Here is a 16,433-nt window from a genome sequence, read left to right on the forward strand (position 1 = left end):
CCTGCCTGCCAGGAACTCTGCATGCTGTCCCTCACTACTGTGATCCAGTCACAGCCTTTTCACTCAGCTTCTAGTCCCAGCCTGAGGTCTATTCATCCCCATTCCTGTGTCTTACATACACTGCATCCTCCATTTTCAGAATCACTGGTTTAACAGAATTCTCAGTCTGTCTACAAATAAATTCAGCAGAGCTGATTGAGAAAATACAAGATTATGACCTTAGCGGATTTCAACTGGACTGAAGCCCTCTTCATTTGGAGCCCTCAGCACCAAGTGGGTAGCTACTAGCATCAGTCATGTCTGATGTGGTCCAAGTTTGAACTGACTGATCAGGTCCACAATAATGTGAGATAAGACACCTGAAAGAAGATGGTGAGGCAACTAAGAAACCAGGAATCCAAACTGAAGTAAGTGACCTATCTGGAATGTGTCTATTGCACCAAGCATCTTCTCTGAAGGGACAAGCAGATCCATGAAATGTAGCTACTTTTAAAAGAAGCTAATGGATATTTCTGAAGAAATTAAAAGACATCTTGCACTACAGGTAAGCTTTATCCTAAAAGTTCATGCACCAAATTGGAAAAAAAGGGAATGATCATGCAGAAATTAGACTGAGTGGGCAACACTGATTTTATATACCATGTTACTCTGCAAGCTGTGCTTTCAGCTGAACCAGGAAACAAACAGAAATTAGGAAGAGGACTGTTTGCAGTGTCACCAATCCCCACAAGAACACTAAAAGCTTTTCAGTTATTCTGTTTGTTTTTTAAACCATGCAAGGCCAAGATGAATTGTATTAGTGGATCATGAAGTAGGTCGTCATCTATCTCCTCTCACCACAGCAGACTCACGGCATGGTACGCAAGCTAATGATTTAATTACAGAGCCTCAGGAAATGAGAAAGGCAGTAAGGCAGAATATCACAGCAGGAACACATTAATGGCCTTTTTATCTTAAGAGAATAAATTTGTTTATCTGCTATTTCAAAGGTCCAATGTGGCAATTAACTCTTCTGTTTGCAAACTGACACTATGGCTTTGTGCTGCAGTTATAATTAGTTACCCCCAGCACAGCACCACAGCAACTCTGACTGCTGGAGTCAGCCTAGGCAGCCAGCTGCTGAGGAACTCCAGCCCTTTTTCAGGCCCCTTGCTTCTCCAGGAGCCAGCTTCTTAAGTCTTGTGGAATCTTTCAGCTTTCCACAAGTTAAGGTTTCTGACTCTGACCCGAAATGGAAGCGATATTTTACAAAATCAGCACCTCCTGTACCATTGCTACTGAAGAACTATAGTTGTATTTTAAAAATACACTCTACAAATTGTTGATTTGGTTGAGGAAGATAAATGTCCATATTATTCATTTTCTTTATTTGAATTATGAATTCCCAGCAATTTTGAGTAATACATTTCACCTTAAGACATAATATTTACAGCAGTTTTCCACCCTCCTAAGCAAATAGAATAAGTAATTACACATCATAAATTGATATAAAATTCAAACAGAAGTGCACTGTGTGAACAGCTATGCAGCATTACCATTTAATCTGAAGCAGTTGGTTTGATGCCCACCCCCTTCCCAGCCTAGAGAGACAGCTTACATTTTAAAAGCTTCTTTCTCCTAAGTTTTATCATAAGCTCTACAGAGCTGCTTCACACCATCCGAGGTGCCTCTAACCTGGATAACCCACATACCCTCTGAAGCCCACATCATTTAAACAAAGCTTTTTAGCTGCCTAGCTCTTTAAGTTTGGTGGGGTTTTTTTGGTTTGTTTGGTTGGTTTTTTTGTTTGGGCGTTTTTCTATAGCTGTAACTAGGAACATGTAAGTTTCCTGTATTACTGACCAAAAGGTAAGGAAACCTTTTTAAAAAAATTCTTCATACCAAATAATCTATTACTTTGTATCATTACATAAGAGCCACAGACTTTAGCTAATTAGTCCTTGTACAGGAGAAGTACATGGTAGAAGTACAGCCTAATAAAAGATATGGAAAAGGCAGGAGCACAATCAATGAAGGAATTATAATTTTAGATGTGCTGCATCAACAGGAACCAACCAATCTCCACAAAACATTTGGATTTTACCATGCCCTTCTTACTTAAAAAGGCAACTTCATTTCTTGGCATCAGGTACTTCCACAGTCCATCCTACTTGTTCCTTAATTAACATTTTTCACCATCTGCTTTATCAGCTAGCACAAAAATAACATGCACTTTCAACTTTTCAAATCTATGAGATCAAATTCATTGCTAGTTTTTAATTTTAGCAAAAACTGTTCGCAAACTTTGAAAGACCACCACTGAAACAGCACTCATATTTTGCAATACTGTTTCACATTCCTGTTGTCATTTTGGACATCTGAACTTTTTTGCCTTACAATCCAATCTTGATCTGTTTAAATTTAAAAAGCACACCTCAAATATGCACTTTATTTTACAATTATACCTGAGTGTGGAGTGCAACAGAGAACCAGTGCAAAGTCACAGTCTTCTAGGACACTTTCAAATGGAAGCAGCATTCTCTCTCCTTCCTAAACACATACACCAACACATTCCCACTTCAAGCCTTCATTTCTGGACTTACACTTCCATTCTCCATTAAAGCTAACCAAGTAAACAGACAGTGGGAAAAAAAGAAAGGAAAATCCAAACGAGAAAAAAAAGTGTGGGGGAGGGAAAGGCAAGCAAACTTAGCCAAGATCAGCCCTCTCCTTCCATTTCCATCTATTCAGCCAGGTGAATATTTTTGTAGGCACAAAGAATCATCAAAACTACTTCTCATCCAGTTAAATCCCCTGTGTCAGATTATGGCATTGAATTTTCAGCCCAAGCCCAATCTGTTCTCATCCCTGTCAGCACTGCTCCTCAGTGTGTCACAAATTTTGCAGGTTAGGAATCATCTGCAGTTCAGTATCTGGGGATACAAGCAATTCTTTCTAATAAACTCTTGGAACAGAGAGAGAGAGAGAGAGAGAGAGCAAAGCACACAAGAAGAAATGGAATTATTCTCTTATCCCTCACTGCATATAAAGTCAAGTCGGTAGATTCAACAGCTCCACCTCTGCTAGCAGCCAGAGTCATATGACAGGGCGTTCTGCCATCCGACGCCACACATTAGTCACTGCAGGGTGCTCCAGTGAAGAACTGGCTAACTGCAGCTTGCCCTTCAGATAAACACCAGCAGACAGAATTAACTTGGGCTAAATCCTGGGATTAGCTTATACACAGTCTGTGCTGGGGGCAGGCCAATAGATTAATATTAAAAAATACAAAGCAAATTACCAGTTGCCAATCAGAAATAAATCCCAGTGATGGTGAAAGCCAGGTATGGAACTGAAGAAACTGCACATCCCTCATTCGTGCAGTACAGGCTGCTGTCCTTGACATCTTCCATTTCCATATTGCTACCACATCTGTCACTGCTGAAGGCACAAAAGCTCTTTAATTTCTACATATGAAACAAAATTAGGTTTCATCTCACAACAGAGGCTTCACACCAGGCTCAACAATTCTCCCCTGAGCAGCAGTAACCCACACAGAGCACACACCCCTTCCTAACACCAACACATATCAAGAGATAACAGCTAGCAAAAAAGGCACCATCCTGTCTTTGCTTTTGTTCCCGTTAATGACTGGTAAAGAAATAACCAGAAATTTTTAAAAAACATGCTACTCTAGACAGAATTTTGGAAGCAGTTAACATTCAGGGAGACAAATACCAAACAATTAATTTCTGTGCCTTCTTCAAACCCTATTTGCATCAATGTAAGCAGTAGTTTTATTTTAGGATGTCTGAATAATCTATTTAACCAATATAAAAGATCTAGGGCTTTTAGAATTGACTCAACAAGCCCAAATTAACCTTAAACATACAGTCTCTTAAAACACATGGTTCTGGAAAATATATCTGCGCCATCTGTGGACTGGAATGCCAACAATGAGAAAACGTTCGTTAGCGAGAGCAGGGTGGAGCAGGCATTCTTCACTTCTTGGAACGTGAAGCACGTTCCCAAAGACACGTTTAATACAGGCTTCTTTCCTAGGCACACGTTGCAATCAGATATACGGCTATACTGTTTTTACAACAGAGACTTGCAGGGTTGTTATTATAAGAGATAAATGAAGGGAAATGGACACTTCCAGCCTGTAAAGCAGCGCTTGCTTTTCAAAGCATTGTTTGCATTTTTCAAATCATTAAAAGGGAAGGAAACCAAGTAGAAGCTAAGAACAGCTCATTTGGAATTCAACCGGATTCTCTCCCTGCTGTGGAATTTCAACCCTGTACTGGGAGAAAGGTTGGATGGGGGAGGGCGTTCGGCTCAACAGCACCAGAGCAAGGCAAAGGCTTGCTCACAGAAGCTGCTAGAAAGCCGCGCTCATCCTCAGCTGCTCTTACAGATCCCAGTGCTATAAATACCATCTCTACAGCTGGCGTTCTCCAGAGCAGCACGCCAGCAGGCTCTGCACCACGCAGGAGCCAGCCCAACCATTCTGTTCTACCTGTCTGAAACGCTGGCCAAAGCCATGCCAGAAGTTCGGCTGCCACCCCATCACCTGGAGACGGCCCACTGCAGGAGGTGTGTGTGGTACCTGGCTGTGCACCTGGAGCTGAGCTGAACGCTTCGAGGCAGGTGAAACAGGCTCTCCCTCCACCCCCTGCTTTTACTTGGCTACATCTTTGAGAGCCAACGACCTTCTCCAAAGGCCATTCTGACCTTCAGACACATGCCAGTGCTACATCAACAGCACATCATGTAACACTGGAATCCTGGGGAGTCAGTTCTGCCAGCACAGATATCTTCAAGGACTCATGTAGGGAAAAGTATCCAGTTCTTAAAGAAGTCCTCATTGACAGTTTGCATTTTCTTCTACTTGCATACCAAAAGGTGGCACATAATTTAAGCATTTGATTAAAAGAATCACCTCTAAAGCCCTAGTTCTGTGTCAGTGGGCACCAGTTCTGAAGGGGCAGCGTTAACACAGTTTACTCACCACTGACAGAAAACTTTTCAGGGTTCATTAGTAACATTATCTCTCTTTACTATAGTTCTATACTAACGCCATAAGTTTTTTAAATGTAGTCCAACTGCATTTAACATTAGCTGGAACATCCTATCCATCTCACAGTCTTGCTCCAGGCCCATTATTTGTACCTCAAACATTTAAAAATCATTAAATGTTCATCTTCTCCCACCTCCTTGAAGTCATCTTCCAAAACAATTTTTTTTTTCCTTCTCTTTTTTTTTTTTAAACAGTGTGCAGGATTAATGCTTCTCAAGTTATTTTTATACAATCATGAGAAAGCCCTTAGAAGGAAAAACAAGCACTTAAACCTCCAGCTGGTTTTTTTGTTTCTCTGAAAAAAATCTTCAAGACCTGCAACAGAATGTATGAACTGTCAATATTATAGGGCAGAGACAGCAATTAAGACAGACTTGGGGACAAGCAACAGAAATCCCTAACTCTGCAAAACAGAAATAGTGCTTATGTTCACAGGTGGAGTCTTTGCTTGTTGTCTATATTTAGAATTACCTCTGTTACCATTTTATGACTCCCAATCCTAGAATGAGCCAGTACTATTAGCAAAAAACTATAGAAGCAAAAACCACACCCCACCAAACTCCTCTCCTTGAACAACTATTTAAAGATAACAGCCAAAGAAAGAAAAATGTGAAGTTATTAGATAAGCCAACTACAATGAACTCCTTTGTTTGCTTTTTCTGCCTACGTAGCATATGCTACATAAATTCCCATTGCTTTACTACTTGTATGTACTCAGTGCTAGTCTGAATAAAAGCCATTTTTTCAGAAAGGACTTTTCACATCAGTAATCTAGACAAAAGATTATTTCCATGATACAAGTTCCTTTGTGAAGCTATCCAAATTATGCTTACAGAATACTACTGCAGAAGAAAAAAACCAAACTTCTTACTCTTCTGAAGACACACACACACACACACAATAGGGATGCTTTGCCATTCAGTGTGTCTTGTCATTAAGAAAACAGTTTAAAAATTAGATCAAAGGAGATCAGCAAACCATACATTTTCCCCATCCCCTTTAGGATTAAGCTTCTTTGAAAGAGTTTACTACTTTTTAAAGCCACATAAATATGAAAAAGACAAAATGTAACAATATCCCCTCTCGATGTACACCAATAAAGTACAGGCTGAACTGCTGATGAGGTTACCTTGCTCTATGAACCTTCCAGTAGTACTGACTTTTGCATTATTTTTAAATACAAGAAATTTTAGTATTATATTTTAAATATCACTAGTTTGGACAAACACACCATAAATCAAAGGCTTTTTAAGTCCCACTTTCCCACCCATTTTTTTTTTATTGCAGAACAATTGCACAAAGCAGGACACATATTAAAAAAAAAAAAAAAAAAAAAAAAGAGAAAACCCAAACAGAAAACTAACTCAGATTAGATGTTTCTCTATTTATTTATTTTTATTTAAATATTTAGGTTTAGACCAGAGGTTTATAAATCTTTAGAGAAGGAAAAATCCCAAACAACCACTAGAAGGGAAATATTTTTACCTCAACCTCCACAAATTATCTCCAAAATGCCTTATGAAGTTTTTTTGATGCCAAGGATGCCTGCTAGAGAACCCAGCTGCCATATGGCTGCAGCAGCTGTGCCTCTGATCTGCTCCACTCTGCCTATTTTCCTGAAACAGCCAAGACCTCACCAGTGCACAGAAGAAACTTCCAACATTACTGAGCCAGAGACTACTACCAAGATAAAATCCAAACAGGTCATTTTCAGTCCTAGCCTGAGGATCCAGCTGCACTCCTGTCTTCCAAGATAACCTAGACTCTGCAGGCACATTTCTGCATTAATGCACTTTATGGCAAACCAGAATATGCAATCATCTCAGATGAACTGTACCTTAAGAACTTTGTCCTACTCTGTCACTGGCAACCACAAGACGCTAAAACCCATTTCCATTCATCTAGTGCACAATTAATGTAACATTAATTGCAGATGACACATTCCAAGTAGGATACTTCCTTATTTACCATTCAGCTTTTTAAAGAACAAGCTAGCTGAGCTCTTTGCTAGTGATGGGTATGTGAATGCTGTCTTGAGGCTACCAGCTTGAACCTCTGCTTCATTTTCATTTGTTATTTATGTATTACTTATTCACAGACAGGATAATCAAATCAATTCCACAAAAACCAAACCAAACATAAAAACCCAACCAACCAAAAAAACTAACACAGAAACAAACCACAGCCAAACAAACAAAAAAACCCATTGAAAACACAATGCATTGAACAAGTTTTTAGGCGCAGAATAGCTTTTCATTTTAATAACCCAAGGCAGCAGCTGCCAAATTTGTTTATATTTATTACATTTCAAAAGCTGATACAAGAATGAGTACAAGGACTACTGACACACAAAATACTCTCAGCTGACCTTTCATCTCATGTATTAGACAGCAGAATCTTTTTCCCCACTCATCACAGAAGCAGTCATTAACAAAGTGGACAGGCAGTAAGTAATTAACACATTGTGAGTAAGATTCTTTGGTGCAAATCAAAGTTTATCAAATCAAAATTAATCAAAGTTAATCAAAGAGTTAAAGACAAGACAATTAATCAAGATTTGCTGACAATCGTGATCTACTGTTGAAGTATTCATTTCAAAAAGCTGCTTGTGAGTTTGACCTAGAGGATGACAAACCAGTTCTCCAGTAAAAAAAATACTAAAGGTAAATTTTCAAATTTATAGGCTGATGAAATTAAAGTTATCTCAGAAGAAAAGACAACAGTGCTGTTTTAGAATTTTCAGTCTGTTTCAATATTGATACCTGAAAACAAATCTTATGTTTCTTCAGATCGTATCTAAGTGATAATGGAAAAACAATGATGGTCCTTTCTTAAAATAATCCAAATCAGTTACTGTTTTGGTAGAGTTTTTTTAATTAGTAATTTGATGGTGACATTACCTCTTCTCTGGAAAGCATTTTGCATTCCAAAATTAAGTAGTAGGATTTTGCATGTTCTAAGGTCTGCCTTTAAGAATTCCTCTATTCTCCTACCCCCACTTCTCCCATTTCCACTGAAGGACTGTCAGCAGGATCACTTAAATGGTTACCATCTGCAATCTGATATGATCTGAGCAGCACAGGCCTTCTGCCAAAATACCAGCCCCTTAATGCAGTCAGCACATGTGACTTCAGCTGGACTGCAGAATTTCATTTTTGCAACATATATTTAAAAAAACAAAGGCTGACAATCCTTTAAGTGCAAGATACTGTATTATTGCAGATCAATACCTCTGTAATCATAAGGGAAAGAAAAATTTAGTCTTGTCATCTATAGTATACTAGACTAAAAAAAAGACTAACAGTATGTTTCAAATACCAGTTTCAGAATTCCCAGATTTTTGCATCCTTCTCACAGGAAAAAAAAAAGTACCAATTACTCACAGTAAGTATTCTTAACATTGTGAGTTAAGACCTTTATACGAACTCTTTTTCTGAGAGTTAAGACATATATAAAACTGTACACAACTACAATGTCAGTTTTTAAACAGAGAAATTATAAAGATGGAGATCTAATAAAGGCCTTGATCTTCTTTGAGGAAATTACATAAAATCCAGATAAGACAAAAAGCTAATTCTGTAGGAGACATCAAATCCACAAAGTTACACTTGTTTTGCTTCTAAGGCGAAGTGAAACTGTGTGAAAAAATTTAGAATAAGCTTTCTAGCCCAGGAGATTGTTTTACTTTGCTGGCAAGCTCACCATGAATGATGGACAACCCCAAAAGCTTTAAACAGCCAAATTTACACAAAAACTGACAAACAAAAGCAGCGTGTCAAACAACCCCGGTGGCGTTCTGACTTCAAGAATGTACTTCATTGTGGATGTCCAGAAACACTCCTTCTTTCATGCATTCATTAAGAAGCAATAAATGGAGTACCTGTGATATACATTATTATCTCAATACAGTTTTCCTTAAAATAATCCCAAGCACTTTGCCTCAGTTTCACTATCATGTGGTCACTGCCTACATCAGCCAATACATTTACACAATTCAGACTTGGACAAAGTTTACACTCAGGACCCACAAAGGATTCACAGAATAGCTTGGCCAATCAATACATAAAAAACACAAGTTTAAGCAACAGTCAAAATCCCTTCTTAGCTTCCATTATTCACCGTGTCTCATCAATCCCCTTCACCACAACAGTCCATTAGGCTTTAAATCCAAGATAACAGAACTTTACTTGAGGCTTAAAATAGTCACTACACAAGATATCACCTGTCTCTCAGATTTACCTCCTGTCAACCAGATTAGTGCACTACTGAAAAATAACCTTTTCAGAGGCAAGATACCTCAGCCTTGATCACCTCACAGGCATATCTGAAGGTATGAAGCAGGAACCCCTTTTCACTTTCTGTAGTCAGTTTTTAACCAGCAGGTTAAGAGGATAATAATAAGCAGGTCACCAATGTAACCACGAGGCTGCAAAGACTGAGGGATCATCAGAAAGAATCCTTGGCAGAAACAGCAACACCACTTATGTTCCCAAATCTAATATGTATTCTAAAAGCACACTAGAAGAATTCCAGCTTAAATTTAAATCCATTGGACAGCTTTGTTAGGAAGATTCTTGCTCAGGTTTTTTCCCCACCAAACAATGCCTTATTCGTATCTTTTATTGTTCTTCTGTAATTCTCCTCTAAGAGGGAAACACAGAGAAAAAATAGCCTGCAGACTGCAAGAACGTGTGACTGTCGCAACTGATGACTCCCTTCCCAGCGTCTGGGATGGCCCCTGATGACCTAAACCTGGCCATCTGTCCTATTACCCACCTTGTATCAGAGCCACAGGACTCAAATAGAAGCCTACAGATTAGAACATTTTCAGAGCACAAAACATAGCAAAAGCTGTAAAGAAGTTTCCAACTAGTTAAATCAGCAAGTATTTTTCTCCTTTTGCAAGCTGATGTGGTTTCTTGAGAATGTTAAGTGCCTTTGTGGTGCAGCTCTAGCATTCAGAAATAGAATCAGTGACTTTTGTCTACACAGCATTTCAAACTTAGACAGGTCACCAGAGATTGACTGGTCACCCTTGTCATTGTACCACAGACAAGCTGTTTCCACAGGCTCCTGGAGTTCAAAAACCTTAAGTGCCTGAAAGTATTGCTGTCATGTCATGATGGCAGCAAGAAAACCTCTTACAGTGGCACCCAGTTGTGCTGCTGTAGCTCAGAGCTTGATGGCATTTCCATAACAAATGCCGCCTAATGGAGCTTATAGTTCCTCCATTCTACACTGGTTTGGTCTGACAGTTGGCACAGAAAGTTGGGATATAAGCAACTGTTGCTACATGAGATGACTTCTAAATACTCCTCCCTCATTTTACATGGCAACTTTGAGATCTAACCAAACAGTTTCTTCATGTAACATTCCACATACAGTCTGCAGGTAAGAATTTTCTGCACTAAGTAGCAAGCTCTCTTCTGTCTCTGTATGACGCCTCTCTTACAATGAAACCATAAACTTTGTATATAACTTAAGTGACCACAGTCAGGACTTCAATTCCATTGCAGAAGCAGACTGAAGTACAACCTTGGCTAAAAAAAGAGAGGACCCTGTATGAAACTTCTTTTGTATTAATAAGCATGAGTGAATACTCAGGTAATCAGACAGCAAAGTAACGCAGTGCTCTCAGTGTTACTTCCTGCAGCTCCAGACAAGATGACTTCACTACCTAACAATTAAAAACTACCAGAAGTGCAGTTTATAGGTACAGCTATTAGCCTACATGTGACCAATGACACTGCAGCAAATGGTATCAATACTGACTTGGCCTTAAGAAGCATGTTAAAAAAAAATAAAAAAAAAATAAAAAAAAAATCAATAAATGGTGTCCCATATTCAGTTTCCCATAGAAGAGCCTTCTCCTCCAAACTGGACCAACAATAATTACTTAACAATGTTAACACTTCTAATTGGTTAGAAAACAAGATGACTTTATGTAGTCTTGTTATTTTGCCATCGTTTAGACATCTAATCTGGAAATCATGAAGCCTGACATCCTTTTCCTCTCAGCTTTCTCACTTAAATTATGCTCCTAGACAAAGGCACAGACTGAAGAATAAGCACATCAAGAACTAAAGAAGCACCAGAGCCAAGCAGGAATTACAGCACAACAACTCTCATGTAGTGCTCTGAAACATACCCCTGTATTTTCCAGTCCACATGCTATTTTCACACACTGAATTTAACAAAGAGGTTTTCCCTTTGGTATTCTCATCTTTTTGTAGAATTCTCAACTCACCACTAGCAAACATCAGGAACAACTGCATCAAAATCAAGACACTCGTGATTTAGACTTTCCAGTCAAATTCAGAGATAATCTAATTTGTAATAACAGCCTCAGAAGAGAATATTCCCTAAAAAGGTAATTCTAGATGATATAACATACACAGTGCTCAGTTTAGTCTGACAAAAAGAAGAGGATTAAAGCAGGAAGGGAGAGGAGAAAGAAAGACTCCCTTAGGAGCTTAAAGTAAACTTACTGGTTGAATTGCCTTGCATCTGGATGATGCATTTGGACTCTTTGCTGGTTTCTCGGGAGTTGAAGGGCCGCACCCGCACAGCCACCTTCACCGAAGCCCCCGACATCCTGGTTGCTTGTAGTGCAGTCAAGAAGTGGAAAGTGAAGGGGTCAAGAATGTTTCAAGTTATCCTTGTTGGTGTTTTCTAAAGGGAAAAACATAATTTAGTTACTTACAGCTATCAAGATTTTGATAAAATTAGAGAGGTTCAAAGTTGTCTGAGAACTTCAGTTTCTGCTCTGCCATCGTACTCCTCCCTGGGAAAGCTCTCCCTTCAGGCAGAGCTAGAAATCCACCTCACAGCACCTGCACCCTGACCCCCTGGTCAACACTGTCACCTGGAGCAGTCCTTCTGAAGTGTACAATGACATTTGTTTTATTACTTAGTTTTGTTTTATTACTTAGTTTTCTTCCTGGCAAGTAGAGATGCCAATACAAAAACGAAGATCTGGTTGCAGTATATGTTAAGCTTAACCTAACAAAGATAATTTTAGCAACAAAGATACAACTGCTTAGGTTTCAGCACGAGCTGGCTACAGTGCACTACATACCCAGGCTCTCTAGCTGTCAGCCCTCGCTGCCACAAGGCACTTGTGTGATTGGCCATATCACACTGACTTTCAATACACACCATTCCAGACAAAAGGGTGTATCCAACAGCCTTACAGAACCCTTTGCAGTCCTGGGAAAGTCCTCTTCTCAAAGGAAGTCAGAACTCATTTACTACTTGCATTAAAATTATTAAAAGACACATGACTACAAGGAAGAAGAGGAATTAAAAATTATTGCCTTTGGGGTAACTACTACTATCTACCTTTAGCAAATGTTCACCAGTAAACTCATCTTCATTATGAAAATACCTGTTCAAATCCTACTGCATCCAAATGATGGAGCAATTTAGTTGTCAGGAAACTATCCCTGATAACCACAATCCAAACTTCAAAGCACGTCTGGGGCAGTATTGAAATGTAGGGTTAATAAAGTTTGGTTCAACTGTACTGTACCTGACCAACCTTTTCCATTAAAAGAATGGTTTTCAGTTGGTCTACTACTAAGCAGTTTAATTTACTGCCACAGGATACTGTCAGTACTGAAGTTAAACAGACTCAAAAAGCAGTAAGATAGATTCAAAGAAAAATTCTCCAAGGTTGAGGAAGGTTAAAAAGGTACCCCCCTTGGCTAGGAAAACCTCTGTGGCACAACCTCTCGGAACCAGGAAGACTATCCTGTGAAAACATGACTGCATGGCTGATTTATCCTCATATTCCAAATACCTGTTATGGGCTCTGCTGAAAACAAAATTCAGGACTGAGTGAATCTTTGGTCAGACTCAATGAAGTAATTTCCATCTTGAATCTGAGTTAACAGGGGGACAACTCTACCCGGCAGAAGTCACCATGCATGGCCCAGAAGTCATCTTCTCTAGTTATCTATACACCATGTACCAAATGAAATGCTCATTGCAGGGTTGCAGCCACAGTGCCACAAGAGCAGAAAACTTACTAGTAGATCTAAAGCAGAAGCATTTCAGTTCTAAAAGTAAGTTCTACAGCTGTTTAAAATACTTATATATGCCTAATTCAAGTTATGACACATCTTCACACAGTATAAGAAGTTTTTAATAAAACTGCATTACTTCATTAATGCCATCACATGGTGAAGGCAGAAATTAAATTACTCCACCAAATAGAAGTAATTTAAAGCATTTGTTATTTTAGCAAGTACCTGAGGTATCTCACCAGACTAGAAGAATAGGAACAAGCCAACTGAATTTCCATGTCAGCAGAACAGCAAACTGGTAGACTAATGATCACGAGACAACCACGCAGCCAGTTTTAGGCTAATACCAAATTTTAGTAAGTTCCACTAAAACTTCCGCATAGAACAAAGAATTAATGGGAATGGATTTGTATGATCTTCAAAGTTGAACAGAGATTCTGGGTTGTTCAGGGGTACCTCCTTTTTTGTGTGACAAGGTACCAAACACATAGCTTCTTCATAAACCTTCTTTCCCAGGATCTACTGGGCGGAGTTTTTGCTCTCCCTCCTCCACATGACCCTTGCATAAGTCCCTGTGCCTTCACATGAAACCCAAGTGACAGGCCTAATCCTGATCCTCATCCACCCCAGCAGCATTATTCACCTGACCCTGAATGTTGCTGCCAGTGAACATGAGAGTTCCTGCACAGGGCCACCAAACATTCTGTCACTGAACTGCAATTTAAGACACCCATCAAGTCTGAAATCTCTGTTATTATCAAGTTCACAGCAACACAGTTGTCTTTTTCTGCAATCTGACAAAGTCAAGTCAGTGGAGTTTTCCTGGGGTGCAGCACATCCTAGCAATTCTACCTGACAATGCCTTAGTGGTTCTCAGCTTCCTTTTCCTCATCCATGCATCCATATTAATGTGAAAAACATAATTTTGTCAACTTTCCACAAGGACCAATGAATAAAGGTAAGGCTATCAACAGAGGGGATTTTTATTTCTTTTTCAAGAAAAAAATACAACTGCTGTGTTCTTATAAAATTATTTATGAAATGTAGGGAGCTTACTTTCCCTTGTTACTGAAGAGTACCAGTTATAAAGATTTTTTCTGATGTATTCATAGAAGTACCTCTCAAAACACTACATTTCTGAAGATAGCTATAACTAGTGTATCTAGGAAGCTGGAAAATAGAAGATAGAGTGAAAGAATCATCTACTTGAAAAAAAATAATAATTCCTGAGTATCTCTGAACACCATATTGAAAAGCAGGAGAAGCAGAGTGCCAGAGGTTACATATGCACTAGCTTTGTTTGAAACATCACCGTGAAGAAATTCTTACACAACAGGTCACAAAATCACCTACAACAGCATAAAAATTTAACTGCCAGACTTCTGCAATTACCAACTTTCCCCAACCCTAACTTTTGTTCTCATAGAAAATTAAATGTAGCATAATTTTAAATCTCATTTATTCTCAAGTTTGCTGATTTTCATTTCTGAGTAAGCAAAATGCTTCTTTGCTGTTGTACGTGGCTGTCAGATGTTGTGACAGAAGATAAATTGCAACTAGTTTTCCAGTGAACATTCATTTTAGGTTTAGGAGGCTCCCATCCGTGCTAGGATGAATCACCCTCTGATGTCTTGGGCAGAGTCCACTGGCTGTGTGCATCTTTTAACATTCAATCTGTCTGGGGCCAGTCAGGAGCCACATAAAGAAGGGAGCTGCACGCTTGAGCCTCTGACACAACACAGCACGGGCTCCAAAACATGGGGCAGATAATAGCCAAGTTGTTTAGTGAGCTCCAGCAGCACAAAAGCAAATCCTACATATCAATCTAACACTTATTATAAACTATTATTAAAAGGTATCATCCACCCAGTTAAGTCACACAGTGAGGTTTAATATTAAGTGGGTCATTAAACAATCTATAGCATCTTGCCTGGTTTCTGTTATTCAAGCTGACAAACCCAATGATGTTGGGCAATCACTCTTCACAGTATCAAAGCACTAATAATTAGATTTAGACTTTCATGCAAATTTTTATAGAAATAACCTGTTCATTAAGACTTGGACTTCTGGATGTATGTGAAAGTTCTGGCAAACCATTTTTTATGCCATACCAAAATACAGAACATTTTTTTTCTATATATAAAGTTACATGAGGAGGAGGGTTATGGAGTCAAATTATTACTTATAGATTCAGAGAAGTTTGCAAGAAGTTCAGAATGGTTTACAGAAACAATATTCAGAAACTGTAACTTTAGATTCAAATAAAAATATCCCACCACATATCATAAATGAGGAAGAATCATTTTTATTTAACAGAGCCAGCCATTGTCTCACATTTACACAGGTGTGCCTTCCAGAGAATGTGCTAACCTTTAAACAACAAAAAAAATGTCTGTAACTTAATCAGTACAACAGCTCTAAAGAAAGAAAATGAACAAGGATAGAGATTAGTATATGGAAAGTTAGCAAAGCAGCTGTTCAGAGCAGCAGGGGTTATGAACAAGAGGACCACAGCCAGTCCAATTTTAGATCCTGCACTCAGGATCAGGTAGTGATGACAGCGTGATAGATCAGCTGAACTCATACACTGCTAGTTGCTATCTTTGTCCTAAGTGAAGATGCCAGATAAAACCGTGGTGCAGAACTTGGCAACACACCGAAAATCTCAGCATATAAACACACAGCTGTTTATCAGCACACCAGTGTACCGGATTGTGCAACAACAAGAACTAAGGAGGAGCTGGAAAGGTAGAGAAATATACTTGAAAAATTGCTGTGAACGTATTTTATACTTCAGAGAACAGATATAAATTCACCACCTGCTTCTGGTGAATTCTAGTTCTTCAACCTCAGCTTAACACCCCTATTCTGCCAGTGACCCCAAAGCTGCCAGGCCTGCCATCCTGCCTGCTGCCATCCTGCCTGCTGCCATCCTGCCTCCTGACTTCGCTCGGAGGATTGTCAGATCATCATCCCAATATGGCTGCCTCGGTAATTGTGCTGTGCTGAATCCAGAGACGGATCCACTACCTACAGGCCCACAAAAAAACACCCGGAAAACCACAATCCTTTTACATTCTTGCATCTGCCAGCTGGTTGAGGGACTACGCCTCCCTCCTGAACAAGCAATTTTCCCATCCGCCTCATCCGAGCTATACGGGAGGATAAAAGGACGACGAAACGCGGTGAAATTCGGGAGCCACACAGCGGGCGGGATCCCGACGAGGCAACGGCCGGGGAGCGGCCGCAGCGCCACGGCTCGGAGCGCCGGGGGAAAGGGGAAGGAACGTCCCAGAGGACGAGCGCCCGCACCGGGGAGATGCCGGCGAGGGAGGGCCGAGCCGGGC

The 16,433-nt window shown here is 39.6% G+C and overlaps 1 protein-coding gene across 2 annotated transcripts in view; it reads right to left on the reverse strand.

Annotated features, from left to right (window-relative positions):
• Positions 1-11,733, reverse strand: part of KIF1B (kinesin family member 1B) — an 81,305-nt gene extending 69,572 nt beyond the window's left edge. For both annotated transcript variants that reach the window (XM_008944783.1, XM_008944782.1), the window contains exon 1: positions 11,548-11,733. In XM_008944783.1, coding sequence (XP_008943031.1) covers positions 11,548-11,653 — 106 coding nt within the window. In that variant the 5' untranslated portion in view covers positions 11,654-11,733. The remainder of the gene's footprint in view (positions 1-11,547) is intronic.
• Positions 11,734-16,433: the final 4,700 nt, after the last annotated feature.

The sequence above is a fragment of the Merops nubicus genome, unplaced genomic scaffold (assembly GCF_000691845.1).
Source record: "Merops nubicus isolate BGI_N331 unplaced genomic scaffold, ASM69184v1 scaffold15337, whole genome shotgun sequence".
In the NCBI taxonomy this organism is placed as follows: Eukaryota; Metazoa; Chordata; class Aves; order Coraciiformes; family Meropidae; genus Merops; species Merops nubicus.